The 17,167-nt window shown below is 37.1% G+C and overlaps 1 protein-coding gene across 1 annotated transcript in view; it reads left to right on the top strand.

The window, feature by feature from the left end:
• LMAN1 (lectin, mannose binding 1) overlaps nucleotides 1–15,691 on the top strand; it is a 35,111-nt gene extending 19,420 nt beyond the window's left edge. Inside the window, exons 6-13 of the mRNA XM_065406273.1 lie at nucleotides 159–282; nucleotides 1,671–1,729; nucleotides 2,465–2,597; nucleotides 4,186–4,379; nucleotides 4,508–4,578; nucleotides 13,213–13,366; nucleotides 14,924–15,045; nucleotides 15,655–15,691. Of these exons, the coding sequence (XP_065262345.1) occupies nucleotides 159–282; nucleotides 1,671–1,729; nucleotides 2,465–2,597; nucleotides 4,186–4,379; nucleotides 4,508–4,578; nucleotides 13,213–13,366; nucleotides 14,924–15,045; nucleotides 15,655–15,691 (894 nt within the window). The remainder of the gene's footprint in view (nucleotides 1–158; nucleotides 283–1,670; nucleotides 1,730–2,464; nucleotides 2,598–4,185; nucleotides 4,380–4,507; nucleotides 4,579–13,212; nucleotides 13,367–14,923; nucleotides 15,046–15,654) is intronic.
• The last annotated feature ends 1,476 nt before the right edge of the window (nucleotides 15,692–17,167 follow it).

Genomic DNA, 17,167 nt, shown 5'->3' with positions numbered 1-17,167 from the left:
ATGAGGGGTTTTACTAACTCCTTATTTCTAGAGCCTCTTTCTAACTTACCTAATGCACTTTTTACTTTGCTTTATGCAAGTTCTGTACTAATTAAACTGGCATGTTTTGAGCATCAAATTCAAATTTGTAGGTGTAATCTAGGTGTCTTTCTTTCTAGGTAATGATTAACAATGGCTTTACTCCAGATAAAGAAGACTATGAATTTTGTGGTAAAGTAGAAAATATGGTACTACCATCGCAAGGGTACTTTGGAATATCTGCAGCAACAGGGGGACTTGCAGGTAATATTTTTCACTGTATTTAAGTTTGAGGTCCATGTTGATGAGCTGTGATGTATAGGGCTTCAGTAAATCATTACTTGGCAACTGACATTTTAAGATAGAATGAGGCTAATTGTAAATAACGGGATGCCAAAGGGGGTTGGTATGGAATGATGGTGACTAGCTGATAGTAAGAGTCTAGGCTGTGCTGGCCATGATAGCTGTTTGGCCTGTGTGAAATGACTTGCTGATCACTCTCTAGTGTCTATTAAACAACTAGCCAAGCTGCAATTAGCAGTACTTGGAACCCTTGTTGGTGATCCACTGTCCCTACAGATAAGGACTGCATATTAGCAGGATAGTCTAAAAAAGCATGCGCAACTGCTGTCTGTGCTGCACCTGTTTTATGGATGTGAAATCAAGAAGCCAACACTGCGCAATGCCTGAATAATTGGTCCTTGTGTAAGGATCAGTTCTGGGTTTGTGTGAGTAATGGAATGAATGTTGTCAACCAGTGGACAGCACAGTTACTATTTCAGTCTTCCTTTACTGGCCCCATAATATAGATACAGTGGTCATGACCTCCCCCCAAACCACCTTTTATGCTTTGGCCTATTTGTGGCTAGAGCAGAGACTCCTTTAACTGTATGGAGAAGGACACCACCCTGTGCACCTGCTCTGCCTGTGCCACCTCCACTCCTTGCTCCCTGTGCAGTCCCACTGCCCACTCTCTGCATCTGGGTGAATTTTAGAGGACTTCAGTCTCCAACAGTATTAACTGAACACCATTCATGAGTACTAAGCTCACGGGGGCGGAGGGGGGGAATCTTGAGGGGATATATGAAAGGAATTGTTGAAAAGATAAACTTTTTAAAAACAAACACCATCTATTTGTTTAGGTTTGAGATTTGCAACTTGGCAGTTTCATCCCAAATAAAACAAAGGAGTATTAGAACATTTTAAAGCCAGACTGACTGTACTTCCCAACTTCTTTCTTTGTGTGTGTGTGTGTGTGTGTGTATGTGTATATATAATATAAAATTTTTGTTTTTGTTTTTGTGGGGTTGGGGTGGGCAGGCAGGGAACAGACGGGTGGAAGGGAAATTATCTAATACACTAGTTAGTATGTCCTTGTAACTTTTTAAAGTACTGTATAAAAGACTTTTCTCACTTCTTCTGTCTTTGGTATGCCATTCATCTGGGCTACAAATCCAAGTGACCAACTAATGAAAACTGAGAGAGCATACCACAAAACCCCAACAGTCAAAAGAAGGCTAGAATTGTATTGTAGTAAATCAGAAACTTCCATAATAAATTATAATGTGTTAGAAAAAATATTTCATAACTAATAGTGGTAATTTAAATACTAGTATATTCAGACTAATTTGATGTATTTGCTTTTTATCCAGATGACCACGATGTACTGTCTTTCCTAACTTTCCAGTTGACTGAGCCTGGGAAAGAAGCAGTAAGCATCTTTATGCATTAGAATATATTAATTTTACAGATGTGCATATGTTCAGCATGTGGCTGGGAGTCCATTAAAATGTCAGCATTGAAGCACCTTATTTCATGTTTTTCTTTTCTGTTTCAAAATGTTGATGTGGGTATACAGTCTACTATCTTGGGAAAATGAGACTAATACAATAAAATGTCTGAATAGTAAAATGTGGAAAAATCTTAAACTAGACACTTTGAAAGGGCACTGAATTAAATTGAATAGTTTTAAAAACAAAATATACTTGTTTTGTCATATTTATATTAATAGTGAAATTTTAAAAAAATTACTTTTCACTATTTCTCTTTCCTGGAAAATGCTTGGCCAGTTTCACTTTCTACTTCGCATGGCTCTTGTTTAGTACTGTAGTATTTGTTCACAATGTCTGTCTGTCTCTCACAGTAGAAAGTTCTGATGTTTCTAACTGCAAAACAATTCCCACAAACACAGTAGGAAAAATTAAAATGGTAGGAATCACAATAGGGATGTATAGTGTCTTATAATATCAACTTTACACTCTGAAGTATGTGTTTCCATAAGTGTAGAACTTATAGCAAGTAGCATGAGTGTTGAAGCATCTTTGTTTGCCTCAGAATGTGAACAAATCTTGACAAGAGAGCCCCTGGGAGATAAGATTTGTTGGAAAGAGGACTGAAAATGTTGAGGATTTCTAGTAATACCTCGTTTTTAAAAATTGCTTTAAAGCCTATTCCAGATGCAGAAATTCCCGAGAAGGATAAAGAGAAATATCAAGAGGAGTTTGAGCATTTTCAACAAGAATTGGATAAAAAGAAGGAAGAATTTCAGAAGGATCATCCTGACATGCAAGGGCAGCCAGGCAAGTTAAATAAACAAATTATTAATTGTCAGGGAAAACACATTATTAAACCTGAAGATGATGATATCCATGCTCACGATTACATTAGCTGTGCCAGTGTATTTAGAACTGCGGCCCAGTCCCATAAATCCTGAGCTCCCCCAACTCCCTTATGTCACTTATTTTATCCAGAAGTTCTTTGGACTTCTCTATGCCAAGGGATTGCTGAAATATTAACAGACATGTATGTAACTGAAGGAGCGAATAGAAGTCTGTGTGCCTGTGGGGTGATGGGTGGACAAGTGGTTTTTTAATGGGCCGGGGGAAAAGTTTGACAGTTTCTTGAAAATGTATTGAGAAAACTAATCTCTTCTGCTGATCTGAAAGTAAGGAGCCAGGCAAATGTTTTCTGTGGATCTTCTTTCTGTCTGTGATGTGTTGGTTGTTAAGGCCCTAATTCAACAGTCCATCCCTATTCACTAAAGCCTTTGAGCATATGTTTAACTTCAAGCAGATATTTGAGTCCCATTAATTTCAACTCTGCAGAAATAACTAGCATTGAAATATTAAAAATACCAGTAACTCATGTTAACTCAGGGTTAGATTTGAAAGTTATGGCCTAAGTCTATTGTATACCATACCTCTAACAAATAGGACTACCAAATTATTAACGTCATGGTATTTAAAATATAAGTACCTAAAAGTAGGCTCCTAAACCCATATTTAGGATCTTACACCTATAGCTCCCAGTGACTTAAATGAGATTTGTGAGTGAGCTGATCTTAAATTCAGGTCATTTATATTTAGATACCTAAATATGGATTTAGGGTCCCAGTTTAGAAAATTTTAGCTATGCCAGGTCTGCTGCTAGGATCATCTGTTCTGTCCAGTCATATGACCACCCTGCCCCCCACTTTGCATTCCTCCACTGACTCCCCCTTGCCCACTGTATCAAGCTTAAGCTTCTTGTCTTCACTTTATAACCCTCTACCATTTTAGCCCCACCTTGGCTTTCAAATCAGATTTTTTTTTATTGCACAGTTGACTTCAGCTTTTACTTTGCTACTGAATGCTGGTTTTGATTGACTGCTTTTCTCCCATTCCCACATTGCTTGAGAAGAACTCCTGTCAAAATTTGGAAAGAGACCTCTTTATCTCAAAATTCTCCTTAAAATGTACTTTTACGATTATTCCTTCAAATTGCTCCTGATTGACAATGGTTAGGCTGGTGACTACTGAGACCACTATGACTACTAATTTACGCAAACTTGTCTGTCCATATTATTACCTTGTCTGTCTTGCACATTGTCTGAATCGCAGCTTGAGCTTTCTGAAGCAGGGACTGTCTTTGGTTGGGGTTTTTTTGGTGTGTGTGGTTTTTTTTTTTGTTTTTTTTTTAACTGTGACTAATACAAAAGGGGCTCTAATCCTAGGCTGGGGTTTTGAGGTGCTGCAGGTATTAATATAAATACAAAAATGAGTGTGCTCATAACCTCTGGGTGTTTTTGGGGGCTGAGGTGAAATAAAACTCTATGGCATATGAATATGCATGCACATATTTGACTATCTGAAAATGGGGAACTATAATAAGTCATTTATTTTTTGTTAGCGGATGATTTCTATGAAACTGTAAGTGATCGTGAATTGAGACAAATCTTTGAAGGGCAGAATCGAATTCATCTTGAAATCAAGCAGCTTAATAGGCAGTTGGACATGATTCTCGATGAGCAGAGGAGGTACGTCTCTGCAGTAACAGAAGAGATTACCAAAAGAGGAGCTGGTATTCCAGGCCAACAAGGACAGGTGAACTCAAAATGTGTATCATTGTTAATATGTTGACATGAATTGAAACATGTAATCAGTTTACTTCTTTTCTACATGCATAGCTCTGTACTCTGGCATTGACCATTTTGGGGGGTTTGTTTTTTCAGGTCTCCCAACAAGAGCTTGACACTATTGTGAAAACTCAAGAGGAGGTCCTCAGACAAGTGAATGAAATGAGGTAAGTGTGTGTCCTTAGTGTCTTGTTGAAGACCTGATTCAAATTTCTCTTACACTGGTTTTACAAAGGTCTAACTCCATTTTGTACTTCATTGTAATTCTTCCTGATTTAAACCAGTGTAGGTCAGGTCAAATTGAAATCTGAAAAATGTGTACATGAGTGTAGAGGGAACTTCATGTACAGACAGTAGTTAAGTGAGCCTCTTTACATTTCTCTTACATAGGTAAATGAAGGATTAAGATTTCAGATGTTACTCTGACAATATGAGATAAAGGGACATCATCAGCTGGCAGGCTAGTCAATTTTTTAAAAGAGGTTTCAGGTTACTGCGCTTGCCTCTGAGTCCAGGTGTCAATTTTTCTGTTTTTACAATCTTATTTTCCTGGGTTTTTTGTTCTTAAAAGAGAAAACTTCTTCCCTGTTTCATTGTGGAAAAGGAGCCACACAAACTGGGAAACTGACTGTGGAGGGGAAACAGTGAAAGTGACTTTTGAGGAGTGTTATAGAAAATATTTTCATAGCATTTGTGCTTCCCAGGCAAATTATCTTGGCCATAGCAAGATCCTTTGTGGACCTATGGAATCGTCTCATTTCCTTGATTATACCAAGCTCTTCTTCCCTGCATATAAAATGCACACAGTAAACAAACTGAAAGACATTATCTTTTCTCTAATCTTTTTGTCACCACCTAAAATGACTGTTTGTACCATAGCTTAAAATCCAGACTAATTTTGTTTATTGAAAAGTAGGCAACTTTTTAATTTGGCTGATATTTCTCAATCTTATAGCCTCTTGAATTTGGCTCTGAACATTGTAAAAATAGAATTTTTTTGTTCATACTATTAACATTGTATCACTTTTGATTACTGCTCTCCCCATGACATAACACTATGTATATGGGGGATTAGGTTGATATAACTCAGGGGTCCCCAACGCAGTGCCTGTGGGAACCATGGCGCCCGCCAGGGCGTCTTAAGTGCACCCGCGTACTGGCCAGCGGACGAGCATCCACCGAAATGCCGCCAAGAAGCAGTCATCCAGAGGCGTTGCCGGCGAAATGCTGCCAATTTTCGGCGGCGACGCCTCTGGATGACGCTGCTTGTCTGTGGCGACGCCTATTGACGTTGCCACTTGTCAGCGGCATTTTGGTGGCATTTCGGCGGATGCTCGTCCGCCACCACGGTCCTCCATAGACAAAAAAGGTTGGGGACCACTGGTATAACTACATCGCTCATGGATGTGGATTTTTCCTGAGCAACGTAGAGGTGTATAGTGTCGACCAGATCTTAGGGACAAACAGTCGGGGACACACGTGCTCTATCATGGCTAATTGCCATTGATGGATTTATCCTTCCGAGCTTATCTAATCCTTTTTTGAACTCGGGTTTGTACCTCATCATGAGAAGATGATATTGTTAGCAATGTAACTATCTCAGAAGACCGTAACATTAGTGCAGTGACTTTCAACCTATGGTCTGCGGACCCCTAGGGGTATGCAGACTGTTTAAGATTTCCAAAGGGGTCCACACCTGTATTTGAAATTTGTTAAGGGCCCACAAATGAAAAAAGGTTGAAAACCACTGCATTAGTGAATTCTGGCTTCTGAAAAAAGCGTTTTCTGCTAGCCATAGGTGTTTTTCATGCCAGGAGCAAACACGTGAAATTAAATATTTCCAGTATATGTGTTAGTGTCAAACAAGTTATGTTAAGGAAGTTAGCTTTCCAGGGACATCGACTAGCACTGTTCAAAAGTTCATAAATTTTAATATTTTTTGTATGTTCAGAAGTTACCATTCAGATAAGTGTGTTTTCTTCAGTATGTACATCAAAAATTATTATGATTAGATCAGTTGGACTTGTCCCTCTAAGTGTATCTAATCTTTATTGCTCTGCTTTTCCATTCCTCTTGCTTAAAGATATCTAGTTGTATGTTATACCTACAAACTTTATTAGTTGGGGATTGGTCCTGCTTTGAACAGGGGGTTGGACTAGATGACCTCCTGAGATCCTTTCCAACCCTGATATTCTATGATTCTAACTTCATGCTCTTTTTTGCCATCTAACTTCATTTGATCACTTGTTTTGAGTGAAGCAGCTCTGCTTGAATTACTTTGTGTGTGTGTGTGTGTGTGTGTGTGTGTGTGTGTGTGTGTGTGTGTGTGTGTGTGTGTGTGTGTGTGTGTGTGTGTGTGTGTGTGTGTGTGTGAAACACATTTTAGATGAAGTGAAGAAGCGTAGCTCCTTACCACAATGGTAGTTGAGATGATCCCTTTCCTAGTCACTATGATGTCTAAATGGCTCCACCTTGATCTGTAGCCTGTCTTTTAGTTTGCATCCCACAGAAATATTTTTTACAGTTGTTTGCATTTTTAGTCACATAGACTACTCAAATCTCTGTAAGTCGTGTATCGTTGTCCTTTGTTGTTTGGACACTCCCCAAACCTCTGTATTTAAAAACAAATATTTAGTATCCTAGTGAGGGCCCAATCCTGCTCCTGCTGAAGTCAGTTTCCCATTGACTTCAGTGGAATGAGAGTTCAAGGACCAGACTTGAAAAAGTACTGAGTGCAATGTTCCCTCTAATTTTTTCCATCCATGTGCAGAATGAATTTTGTTATATGCACCAATATGGAGGTGATGTGTGGCAGGGGTGGGGCGAGAGGTTTGGCGTGTGGGAGGGGGCTTAGGGCTGGGGCAAACGGTTGGGGTATGGGGTGGGGTGAGGGCTCTGGCTGGAGGTGCGGGCTCTAGGGTGGGGCTGGGGATGAGGGGTTTGAGGTATGGGCCCCGGGGCTGCGGCAGGGAGAGAGGACTCCCCCCAGCCCTCTCCCTGCTGCAGCAGTCCCCGGACCAGGGCCACGGGAGAGGCGCCCCAAACTCCCCCTATTCTCCCCCACACACACATCTCTCGCCTTTGCAGGCCCCTGTGGCTACATGGCTCTCCTCATCAGGTGCGCAGTCCTTGATGGGCTCCTGTGCGGCTGCGCAGGCATGCACATTAGAGGGAACACAGACTGAGCGCTCTCAACTGGGGCTGGATTTTCAAAGTAGTCCAGTGCCTCTTGTCAGTCAGAGCTTCTGGGTGTTGAAAAATCTTAACTCTTGAAAACCTGGCTCCAGTTCTATGCACTGGGGCCTTCTGAAAATTCTGGCCTAAACTACAAAGAAATCCTATACAAGAAAAATAAACGGTGTACTGTGTTTATAATACAAAAAGTTAGGAAAATATCAAGCATAATTACCTCTAATCATAGTGTTCTCATACAATATCTGATGCCAAGCTGCACATTAAATACAGAAATGTTAACTGTAACTTCAGATTTCCTGAGTTCTTCATGTGTCATGTTGTTGTAAGAAACATGTTAATACAATCTCCTGGATTTTGGCGGAAGAAACATTTAACAATCTCGCAGTCAGAAAAACATTTGCCTTTCAGTAACTGCACTTCAAAATAGATACATTGTGCATCTCAGCATGTGTGTTTGTTTGTATTCATTTAACTTGTTCAGATACTTATCATTTTAGAAATGAATGTGGCAAGTCATTGTAAAAAAATGGATCTATCAATTAATACACCAAAGTGTCTTTTGTGTAGCACAATTAATGACATTAGAGGTTAGCCTCTCCTCGGGGGGAGGGATAGCTCAGTGGTTTGAGCATTGGCCTGGTAAACCCAGGGTTGTGAGTTCAATCCTTGAGGGGGCTACATAGGGATCTGGGGCAAAATCAGTACTTGGTCCTGCTAGAGAAGGCAGGGAGGGGGCTGGACTCAATGACCTTTCAGGGTCCCTTCCAGTTCTATGAGAGAGAGGTACAGCAAGGCAAAAATATTTCTGCAAATAGTTTATTTGCTGAAAAATACAGTTTTGGTCAACTCAAAACTATTTGTGTTGAGTTTGACTAATTGTTTGGACTGAACCAAAAAAATCAAAACACAAAAATTTCAAAACAAAATGTCAAAAGCAAAGGAGGACTAGATCCAGAAAATGGCAGAGGAGGACAACCGCTTTCTTTATAACCTTTATCCTAGTTGGTAAGGTGCTCACCTGGGATTTGGGAGGCCGAGGTTCTATTTCTGCCCCTCTGCCTGATATGGAGAAGGGATTTAAAACTTGGTCTCCCTCATAGGGTGAGTGGTGAGCGGGGTGGTCATCCTAGCCATTGGGCCATGGGATATTCTGATATGGATCTCTCTGTTTGTTCTGTTGAAGATGTTCTACTTTTTTTAAAAAACGCTCATTGGGGTAGGGACTTGAACTTAAGTATCCCACATCCTAGGTGAGTGCCCTAACTCCTGCGCTATAGTCATTCTGTCTTTCTCTGGTCCAGTGACTGTTCAATGCAGGGCTTTGGAGCGGAACCCAGAGCTGGAGCGCGGAGCAGCTCCAGAGCAGTGGCGCTGCAGGTTTTTGCCTGGAGCTGGAGCGGAGCTGGCGCACAGCTCCAAAGCCCTGGCAATGTCATGAATGACAGTGAATTGCTACCGTGAATTACAGTTGTCTCTGGGCCACTTGTTTCCTGTCTCTGGGCCAGGAAAAGAGAGTGAGAATTACTCCTGTAGCCTGTTAGGGCACTTACCTAGGAATGAGGGACCCAGGTTCAAATCCCTACTCCAATGACTATTTATAGAGTGGAACACTTCAACAGGCGAGATTGAGAGAGACCCAAATAATGCATGTTTAAAAATCTCTGCTCACAGTTGTATATTGGCACACAGCTACTCTTATTTGAACCTTTTGTAAAAATAAATTATCACTTTGTTCTTTGGTAGTGGCTTGTAGCGTAAGTATTAATAAAACTAATGGATTTTAATATTGGGAATTTTCTGAAAGGCATGTTTGTACATTGTATTCAAAATTGTTCACAGTTGTATAATTTAATTCCTTTAACTTTGTATTCACAAAAGTTAAAACATTCATTATCTTTTGTAAAAATTTTGCAGACAACTTTATGCTATAATTATAAACAATTGTATTTTACCAGTATTAATAGTTCAAGGGAAACATCTTGTAATTCATCTAAGTAGGTCAGGTTTTTTGTAGAACAAAGATTAGAGTACTTCCATTTTCACTCTTGTTCTTCCAGGAAAGCTTTTATTTTAATATTCTTGACCAATCCTTATGCCAAGCAAGTAAATTAGATTTTCTTGTTAACATTGGTAGTCTGCCCTTTCAGTGACTACTTATTAGGTATGCATTTGCGTAACATCTTAATATTTTCTGCTTAGATTAAAGAAATGTCTTATGTTATAGATAAGGAAATAACAAAAATGAACAGCCCACTGCTGCTTTATTGGTCATCCCTGGAGGAAAAGGACTTATTGTCAAAGTAATTTTCATGTCAAGATTTGTAGATTTCTTAATCATCTGATTACAGAAGAATCCTTGCCAGTGTAGACAATAGCAACAAACAGCATGTTGTCTTTGTAGGAGCAACATAATTTAAATTTGACATGGCCCACATTTATTTAGAGAACTTAATATTTTCTTTTAATAACAAAAATGGATCATAGTTAATTTTGTCTTTTTTTAATCTTACCCCATCATGTATTCTTAGTGCTAGAAGTCAATGGTTGATTCAGAGACTTAGAACACCTGCTCCTGTAAAGCCATCCCATATATAATGGACAGAAATTATTACAAAAATCAATTTACTGTATTTGTACAGATTTCATTATAACAAGCATTTATTAGGTGGAGATCACTATATAGCTTGCATGGCTTAGATTACAAGCAAAATTATTTCTCAAATATATGCAGTCTGTTCCAGAAAAAAGACTTGTAAAAGTAATTCAAACAAAAGCCTGGTTTCACAAATTGACTTTTGATACAGTGATGATAAAAAGAAAACTGGGGGGGGGGGAAACATTGGATGAAAAGTTCACTAATCTTACTTAGCATGTATACAGTTTGTGTCACATTCAGAGTTTTATTTAGGCTTGGAAGGATTAGATTTTTTTTATATGTAAATGTCTGTAAACGACAATTTTCTCACACACACACACACACACACACACACACACACACACACACATATTTCCATCAATGATGATCAAAATTTACATATAGGCTAAGTGAGAAATGCTGCTTGAGAACTTACTACAGTTTGATTTAAGCATATTTGTATATTTTGACATGTGATGATGACAATTTGTGTTTTAATAGCTATAAAGCTTTAACTGTTTGAATTTCAATATCTGCTGTCATTAAATAATTGTCACCCCTTTTGCCTGATCATAATTTCCCTCAACTGTGAAAACTTAAATAGATTTAAAATTAAAAATGCTTAAAAATAAACACTGATATTATCTCTCAAAATTGTTAAAAAAAAAAAAAATCGAATTCTGCCAAGCCTAGTTATATTTGACCGTTGAAGAGGAAAAATACAGAAAGGTTGAGAGCTGTTTGTAGGGCCACTTTGGCTAGTGTTGTTAGCAGTGGCTGGCAGAAGGAAAAGGTAAACTCCTCTTTCTCATAGTACATATTGAATTGTGTTCAGAATGGGAACTTATTTTTGGCAAATACCAAAAGTCATGCAGTAACTTACGGCTGACAATATTTTGCTTATTGTGAAGTAAATCTCCTGGAATTATCCATTCTAAATTTGAAATTTAACCAGGAAGAGCAGACTGTAACTATGTTCTTAAAACTCATTTTTTTCTTTAATAGCTTTTAAACAGAGTAATATGGAGCGGGATACTTCTTATGTTAAGTTATTTTTTTTTTGTCTTTTTGTGAGAAACCTGAAATGAAAAGGGGATTCCTGGGTTTTGTCATTTAAGAAGACTGGTAGAGAAGAAAAGTAGAATTCTTGAAAAGCTGTACCAAGGAGAAATATACCTAATAATGAATGAAAGTTTAGCATGTTGTATTGGTTGATTTTTCCCTGAGCCTCATAAAGAAACTAAGGATAGTAACCAAATTCAAGAAACCGATGCAATAACTAATTGTCAGCTCATGAAAACAAGAATATTTCCATATTAATAACTGAAAGAAACAAATAGATTTTTAGGCTAGTCATATCTAAATATTATACCAGTATGGTTAGTAATTAAATAACTTGAGTGCTTCTTATTAACTCAGTACTGGTTATGTCTGGGGTAAAACTGAGATGAGTGTTAGCCCAGGATATACAGTACTGATCAAGTTAAGAATCCTCCCCATCAAATGATCTAAATACACTTCACTGCAATCACAATGGAGGGAGAAACCTCTAGTGAGCTGTGGTTTAACAATACATATACTACTACAATCAAAACCACTCACAGAATCTGCAGTCATAAATAGTATATTTGTGGGATAGTGCTTGTAGATATGTATGGTGCATTGTCCTGCTATCTTTTGGATACTTATACTTTTTACATTTTCCCCTTACAGAATTCCAAAAATAAAGAGACTGATCTTGAAATTCAAATGCTTAGTTTAATGATGTGACTGGTAATTAATGCAAAAGTTAGGGGGTGTTTAAAGATTTAATTTGTATTATAACTATTAATTATAATTAAATTAACCATTACGTTTATAGATGATCAGATACTAGCAGCAAAACTTGATCTTTGCTTTCACCTCTAGCTCTTACAATAAACATAATCCTATTTTGAATTTTAAAGAATGTATAAAAATGGTTTAACAGTCTTTCTAGTGCGTGGAATTATACGCATTGGTAACTGCAGTACAACAATGGTAAACATTCAAGCCAAATGACTTGAGTTTTTAGATGGAAGTTGAGTCACAGACCGTTGGATGAAGAGTTAGGGCTTTACATACAGATAGTTGTCAAGCTGTCTTGTCTGAACAAAATGTAAAGTTTAAAGTAAATTAAATCCAAGATATAAATTTTGATTATTCTGTTAATAATGAAGGGATTAACATTCACATGATAAATGTTTTAGCTGTAGACTTTAATCCTCTTTGCAACTGAAAAGAAGCATCACAATAGGGAAAAATTATATGAACATATTGATAGAGGAGCATGTATGTTTTCTTCATTGATTAGTTTATATTAGTTATGGAGTTTCAACTTTTTGTGGATTTAATTTGATTTGTTGTAACAACAAAATGAATTCATGTGAACACAGTATTAAGTATTACAGCAGTGTATATGGGGAAATGAGTTTCTCATGTAAAAGGTAATCATGGAACATGAATGGCCCTAAATCTTTTCTTATCCCTAAAGCCTCTTCTTTATTTCTTACATGGCTGCATTATTTTTTTTTGGAACAGCTTTTAGTTTCCTTAAAAGATAGCATTATACCATGTTTATCCTAAAGCCTTGGTCAGATCTACAGATTCAAAACATTTGTTTGAGACTTCATCAAAAAATAAGCCAAAGCAGATGCTTAGCAAAAGAATATTCACCATAGAGCTGATTTTGCTTTTACTATAGCTTTGGGACATGTTGCACTCTACAAAATTGAGATTCTTCTGCTCAATGCAGGTTTAAAAGTAGGTATTTTGAAAAACTAAGTGCTTCTTCACAGATATTCATGGAAGCTATAAAAAAAAGTGTCCTACCTTTGTTTGTAAGATGTTAAATTGAAACTAATCTTAATAGGTTATAAATGTAGCATGTATGCAAGAGGGAATTTTTCAGGAACTGCCCCCATGCTGAAACAAGTCATCTTTTTGTTTTCAGAAATTCCATGGGTGACACTCTGAGGTTGGTCAGTGGAGTTCAGCACCCTGGCTCTGCAGGAGGACTCTATGAAACAACTCAGCACTTCAATGACATCAAAGAGCATCTTCATATAGTAAAGAGGGACATCGAGCATTTAGTACAGCGAAATATGGTAATTTGTGTACTACTAGTGTAAAGAATGGCTGCGGAAATTCAGCACATGGCTGTTAGTGAAATGTTGGGAAAAGCCAGCATGTAATTTACTGAACAATTAATCTTTCATTAAGCTGCTCTGCTGAAACTGTTTTGCCTTAACTGCATGATCAGTGTTTTGATAAGATAGGCATAAAAAGCATGATATTTTTAACTGCCTTAACTTGAAATCACATTTATAATGTGCATGCAAATCTTGTATTAATGTAAATAGCCAGTTAAATGCACAACTGCCCATTTGAGCATGCACAGTTCTCAATGTTTGCTGTTGTAGTAATTGCACACTCAAACACAAACATTGTTCAGAATCTGATCAAAAATAAATGTGTGACCACTTAGAAGATAATTCCTCAGACTACACTAGAATTTTTTTTTTCAAATTGCATGACGAGGACCTACAGCAATTGTCATAGCTAATACTTAATAATTAGAACGCTTTTTATTATAAAGGTACCTGTATGTGCATGGGGGGCACATACACTACTTTTATCATACTTGCAAAGCAAGAGCTGCAATCGTTTAAAAAACCCAGCTGTAAAAAACTGTGTGGGAATTGCTGTCAAATACTGCATATTAGTTGCTTTAATATGGTTGTTTGAATATTTACCTATACAGTAGCCTGAAACTTGTAACCTGTGGAATCACTTAATCTTGGTGGTGTGTGTTTTTTTTGTTTGTTTGTTTGTTTGTTTTTTGGAATGATGCAATGTTTTCTTTGTAAGCTGGGAACATTGATTCAAATGACTTCCTATTTGTCCATCTAATGTATTTAGCAGAGCTCCATCCATAATAGGCCTGTTCTGTCTTTAGTAACAGGCCTGAGATGCATTCGAAGTATGAATACATCTCAGATATTTTTTGGCCATCCCATATTTTTAACTTCTGTATTTACAAAGCAAAAACACTTGGAATTTCCGGAAAACTGAAAGAAAAGGTTGGCACCTTTTGTCCCACAATCTGATGTGTTCCCCTAACAATGGCACATTATTTTTCTTTTCACCAGTTTCTAAGACCATAAGTAACTGGCTTCAGCATGTGCTTCAGTAATAACATCATCTGCAGACCTCCCAGCTGCCCCTATTGCTGCAAGGAAAGTCCAAGCATGCTGATGTGCTTTAACATGGAGAGTGTCTATTTTGCATATAGCTCAGGCATTCGGAACTTCCCAACTACAATCCAGATTAGATAATTCAAGGCCCCTTCACCGCCGCTGCGCTCAAATGGCTTATGAGTCCTGCAAGAAATTATTTTTAATTATTATGTCTGGGGTGCTTAACTAAACATGTATCCTCGCACTCCCAGCCTCCAAGTAACTTCAATCTGTTCAGCTCTCGTACACAAAAATAAAAATTAAAACATCTTGAGTCTCCTACCCACACACTCCTTCACTTTCCCCTGTTCTTTCTGTAAACATGTATGTGCAACTTTCTTTTGAAAATGTTGTTTTTTAAAATAGCAGTCTTAAAAATTCAATTGGCATCTTTCTGCATTATCTTAACAAATTTTTGCTTTCTAGCCATCAAATGAGAAACCAAAGTGTCCAGAATTACCACCGTTTCCATCATGCCTATCTACAACTCACTTCTTCATTTTTGTAGCAGTTCAAACAGTGTTATTCATCGGTTATATCATGTATAGGTAAGTTACTCTTTGAAAGATTGATAGATATCTTTATTTAGGAGTTCTAATTTTAAGTACAGTTAAAGTGACATGATCATATTAATCATTGTTTTCAAAACAAACTTGTATTATTAAGTTAGATTTTTAAAATATTTTTTTATTATATATTTGCACATACACTTGATTTGCCCAGGCTGACAAATTAAAATAGCACAGTCAGCTTTCCTCTTTGATGTATATATCCCTTAGCACAGTGCTACATTGTTAAACTCAAACATGGCAGAGGAATCTTTTTAACTATTTCAGTTAAACTTTCTCAAAATACGCTAATTCACACTTTTTTTTTATGTATTGGGCTTGGTTTTCTAAAATGTTTTTTTTTGTTTTGTTTTTGGCGGGGGGAGTTGGGGGGTTTTTATTTATTTTTTTTATAAAACCTAAATTTTGGGTTGAATGTTCTGTTAGCCATTCTGATTAATGTCCCTGATCGTGCCATGCTTGCAATGTAATTGAAGCTTTATTGGAAAAAAAATATTGCTTATATGAGTAGCCTTCTCACGTAATGAAATGTACTAAGTTCTTTGTGCATTATCTCCTGCTTTTTTTTTTTTTTTTTTTCGTTTTTAGGAGTCAGCAAGAAGCAGCAGCTAAAAAGTTCTTTTGATGATCTGTGCCTTTTGTGTGTATATGCCTGCAGTATGTATGCACAGAATATTACACAAGTCTGTAAATGAGGGAAATTCTAGTGTTTAAAATGCTTCAATATTGTAAATTATTGAATTTTTGCTAAACAAAATAAGTTCTTGTTTAAAACATTAATACTGTGGTTTAAAAACAGCCCTTAGAGCAATGGAGCATGTACAAAGGAAATCTGTGGATCTTTTTTACTTTTAAACATTTCTGGTACATACTGGGACTTGACCATGGTATTCCTATTTTATCAATAAGTTTCCAAGGTAGGAGAATTGGGGCATAGAGGTCCAGTCACTATTGCTGAGTATTTCATGTCCAATGATTTGTGCAGAAAAATATATTTAAGCATCCTGACATATGAGATTTCTTTTAAATAAAATTGCATTCCTCTAATTTGGGGAAAAAAGCATCATTATAAATATTTTATTTGTCATTTGGATTTCAGTTTGGCAATGATTTAGTGGCTTGTAGATCTAAATTTCACAAGAGTTTGTAGAAATAACTTGGTAATTTGTGGACCCTGAAAGACAAAGGCCTTTAATAACAGTCTGACTAGTAGCTGCTGGAGTGCAGAACAAAGGCTCTCTATGCAGAACAAGCAAACAAAGGCTTGTCTCTTATGAGACAATGGGAGAAAACAATACATTCTAATAGAGTAGAGGTCCTTTAAGCAGTTGTGTGGGGATTGTTAGGGTTATAGTAGTTTCATGACTGACCGTAATTTTGTAAAGTAATTAATGGAACCTCTCTGACAAAGAGATAATATTGCTGATATTTCTAAAACTCCAGTTGAAATAAGAGCATATTTAGATTGACAAATGCTTTTATTTTTATAAGCTGTTTCATGAATCTAATAGAAATATCACAGTGGAGACTCTGGTTAATATTTTACATAGTAAGTGTTGAAAACTAGAAGTTCTGTGTACACGTTTCGTACTTCCTCACAAGCCTTGCCTCAGACGTGTTTTGCTGTTAGTCCAGCAATTCTTACTGAACCAGTATTGTGTAAGTTAACTAAGTGTTCAGTCTGATGGATTTGAAGATTGTTTAACATTGCTTATCATGTGAACATTTGCTTCAGGGACAAAATGGAACAGATGTTCAAATTAGTAATAAGAAAAGGATTCACTCTACTTTGTTTACATATCCATAGTAATCTGTTCTTGAGTAGCTCTCCTACAGAGTATTTCTAAGTTTCTGCAAGGCACATGATGAAAACTGGACATTGGGACTGTTCATTTTTAATTACAGAATGTGTTTGTCTCAATACCTGCAGAAATTGTCTAGAACTTAATGTATGTAACTTTGACTCCTTTGGAGGAGGCAACACATGCTGTCAAGTTCAGTGTCATGAAAAACTATTTGTTAGTATTGTGCCTGAGAATTTGGAGAAATAATAAATCTATGCAATATATTTTTGTTACTTTAAAAATTAAACTATCATATA

Source organism: Emys orbicularis, chromosome 6 (assembly GCF_028017835.1).
Source record: "Emys orbicularis isolate rEmyOrb1 chromosome 6, rEmyOrb1.hap1, whole genome shotgun sequence".
Taxonomy (NCBI): Eukaryota; Metazoa; Chordata; order Testudines; family Emydidae; genus Emys; species Emys orbicularis.
Note: the sequence above shows the minus strand (reverse complement) of the source record. Positions and strands in the feature narration are given on the sequence as shown.